This window comes from Phragmites australis, chromosome 4 (assembly GCF_958298935.1).
Source record: "Phragmites australis chromosome 4, lpPhrAust1.1, whole genome shotgun sequence".
Lineage (NCBI taxonomy): Eukaryota > Viridiplantae > Streptophyta > Magnoliopsida > Poales > Poaceae > Phragmites > Phragmites australis.
The window spans coordinates 30,996,239-30,999,936 of NC_084924.1; the positions used below are offsets into that span (position 1 = coordinate 30,996,239).

The 3,698-nt window shown below is 50.2% G+C and overlaps 1 protein-coding gene across 1 annotated transcript; it reads left to right on the forward strand.

Moving 5' to 3' along the window:
• Nucleotides 1–626: 626 nt before the first annotated feature.
• LOC133914321 (uncharacterized) lies at nucleotides 627–1,830 on the forward strand. The gene has a single exon (XM_062357439.1). The coding sequence runs from the start codon at nucleotides 951–953 to the stop codon at nucleotides 1,653–1,655; it is 705 nt and encodes a 234-aa protein (XP_062213423.1). The 5' UTR covers nucleotides 627–950; the 3' UTR covers nucleotides 1,656–1,830.
• The last annotated feature ends 1,868 nt before the right edge of the window (nucleotides 1,831–3,698 follow it).

Consider the following 3,698-nt stretch of genomic DNA (forward strand, 5'->3'; position numbering starts at 1 on the left):
GATGGCTGATTTTTTTCAGGCAACAGCCATGAGCCGTTGAATGGGTATGTAACGGCTCACAACCGTCTTCAATCTCACACTGGTCGTGTCTGATGTTAGCTCACTCCCTGCCTTCATCCTCTTTTGTCGCCGAATCTCTGGCAGCAGCCCCACTGTCAGATCTGCGACCATCGCCTCTCCCTCGCTAACCTTTAGTCTCCACTCGCCTCCACCCCGGCCCCACCTACCGGTCATCCTCCACCATTCACGGCAGCCGGCGGCAAGAGTCACCACGCCGCCCTATGCCCGCCTCCTCCGTGGAGCTGGTCTGCGTCCCACGAACTTTTCTAAGTCTAGCAGCCATAAAAAACCCAAATCACAAAACCCTTAATCTCAACCCCGCCGTCAGCCACGAGAATCTCTCACTGAACATATTTCCTAAATTTCAGCTAGCATACAGAAACTAACTTATTACAAAATTGATGTAATAATTTGACAGCATCAACTAGCTAATTAAAAACCACGGCTCCTCGATCGCATTAAACATGCTAGACGACCTTGGACCTTCTCCGGACCGGGCACTGTTCAATGACTCTGTCCTCCGTTGGAGAGAGAGAGAGAGAGAGAGAGAGAGAGAGCGCCACGCGCGCAAAACGCCGTCGACTTTGACTGCAGACGAGCGCGCAAGCTGTGTTTGCTCCATCTATCATATCCATGGCATGCATGGAGATGGAGTGCACTGCACCGCACGGCACACGTACGTCAGTCAACAGCCCGCCCCTCTTCCTCCCGGCCCCTCCCCTCCCCTCCCGCCCGCGTCCATACCAACCGATCGAGATATCACCAATAGTAAACCCTAGCTAGCCAATTCATACTAGCATCAGCTAGCCGAGCAACTAGCTCGATCTCCCGCGCTTACCAGTTCATCACCACCTACCTACACCTGTTAGCTCGATCGATCGCCGGCCGCCATGGGCAACGGCTGTCTCCTGGTGCCGTGCTTCTGCGCGCCGTTGTGGGGCGGGGAGGCGCGGCTGGTGCTGTGGGGCGGCGAGGCGCGGACGGCAAGGCACGGGAAGCTGGCGGGGCAGGTCATGCTGGACTTCGCGGGTAGCGTGGTGTGCCGCGCCGACGGGTTCTACCTGGGCCGCCCAGCGCCGGTGCTGGCCATCGAGGACAGGCTCGTCGCCGGCAAGACCTACCTCGTGCTCCCCGTCGACCGCCTCCCGCAGGGCTACGACGCGCTCACAGCGGCCTCCCTAGCCGCGCTGTCCTACGACAGGGGCCAAGCGGCGGGGGCGTCCATCGCCGGGGGACCCAAGAGCCCGTTCGAGTACGTCAAGGGCGACGACGGGCGGACGGTGATAAAGGTCACGCCGGAGTTCATCGTTGGGGCCATCACTGCCAAGGCAGGATGCGGCGGCAGAGAGATGGGGGGCGGCGAAGAGGGGGCCGGTGAGGCGTGCGGGGCGCTTTGCAGCACGCCGGAGCTGAGGAAGCACTACGAGCAGCTGGTGGGCGCGGCGAGGAGCCGGGCGTGGTCGCCGCGGCTGGACACGATCAAGGAGCACAAGGGGAGGAGGGGCTTGGCGTTTGCGGTGGCGTCGGTCAGCCCCGGGAGGCTCTCGCCGGTGGCCGTCAGGCTCCTGGGGCTCGACGCCAAAGGAGAAAGATAGTAGGGAACCATGCATGCATCTACATCTACTAGCCAAGTTCCACGCTTAATAATTAGGCGCTTGATAATTGTTTGTGTAAATCAATCTTTTGTTTTGTCGGAGTAAATTGTATAGATCTTCTGTTAAAAAAGAAAAAAGAAATCGTATAGATCTCGATCGATCACAATCTTATTAACACAGACATGTCTCTCGGATCAGAGTTGCGATCGAATTGCTTGACTTGGAGCACGTTGTTGCATGATCGAGCCCAATTAAACTCCAAAGCGCATGCCACTCTCTCAGAGGCGGCGCCGGCTGAACGAGAGGCGAGCTTGCGCGCTGATCGATCAAGCACACGCTGCCTTCACTGCAGCTAGCTAGTGCGGGTGGACGTGCGTTCGATCTGTGCGCCCCAGTGAATTCGGTGGCAGGGCAACCGATCCGCCCCCGCTCGCGCGCCGGCTGCGGCCGGGATCGAATCCCCCGGCCATGAGGAGATCGACCTAGCTATAGCGCGCAGCTTGGCCCGCCCGCCGGCCACGAGCGCATCGTGCGATCGAGTGGTGGCCACCGTGGCGAGCGCACTCTGTGGCGTCTTGATCGATAGATGGATGCAAACTGAACACGAAACGAGAGAACGCGCGCATGCATGGCAGGTTTCAGTGGACGCGAGCAGCACACTGCAGCAGAGGCGTAGTGTCCATGAACTCCATGAACTGAACGATTACTTAGGGTCGTACTCACAATGCTCGACCATGACTTATTTCTTAGACATTAAATACACATTCACGTGTGATGAAAACTGATGTGATAAATAAATAAATGAGGAAAAAGAAGTAGATAGTGTCTTGTGAAAAAATTAAGTTAGACTTGAAATCCAAGAGACAAGAAATAACGGGCGAGCCAATTATTTGGTTTTAGCCCACACCTACCCCGCCAAAAGCTGGGTGAGCCAATTATTTCACGGAGGAAACGGCCACCCACGAGCTCTACTATCCAAATACGTGCTTGCTTCGCAGTCAACCATCAAAAAATTGGCACGGCATCCATTGGTAGCATTCCAAACGAGCTCATAGTGTACTCGATACATATTCTCATATTTATGTATTGGTAAAAAAACTCTCTAGATACAAGTAATAAACACTATTATAAAAATCGCTATCAGTGTTGGTTCAGAACTACCATTATTGACGGTTTTTGAACATGTAATACACAATCAGCAGCGAAAGTTAGGAGTATCAATGCCGGTTGTGAAACCATCAGTGATTAGCCTAGTATTGCACCAAGGAATAACAACAAAAATTATTCATTTGTGACTCAATTGTGTGTCAAAAATTTGAAAGTGATTTTTTTAAGATAATAAAAGTATAATTTCTCTAGTCTCTGTTGATTGAGGGTGTAGATATATGTTAGGCCACCCAAGTTTAAGTCCTCTAGAACGTTTATGTCTTGTTAGTGGAGAGATCGGAAGTTGTACTTCCATTATATAAAAAATTGAATTCAACATGAAATCATCATTGGCAAGCTGCACAATTTTTCTAAGATTTAATCATCCATTTTTACACAATAATTTTCTATTTAGTGATCATTTGCAGCAACACATATCCAAGTTCTTATACTAGTTAGGAGGATTAGGTAATAGTTGGGGATTACTTTGTGATGATGGCGATGTGAAGGTGTCAGACCCATCCAAATCACACTTGGTTTAATCAACAGTGTCGGTTATCTATAAAGATAAGAACTAGGACACACCCTTCATTTGACATATCGAGTGCTAACACTTATCTAAAAATATTCATCGTAGCTACTATTCAATTAAAACAAGAGTAATCCTGGCAGTCTCGCTATATGTCAACAAAACTCAAGATCACAGCATATATTATTTAAAATATAGTTTAATCACAAGATATAAATAGAGTTCAAAGATTTAACTTATATTACATACCTTGTTCATCATACCATTTTCTACTTAATATCAGAATTTTCATACGCAACGGATAGCATTGACAACAAAATATCAGTGGTACTATTGCCCAAGAGGCACCACCGGGATTAGCTTTATTA

Excerpts from the sequence above, each read along its gene's own strand:
- LOC133914321 (XM_062357439.1), top strand. The coding sequence starts at position 951 with ATGGGCAACGGCTGTCTCCTGGTGCCGTGCTTCTGCGCGCCGTTGTGG.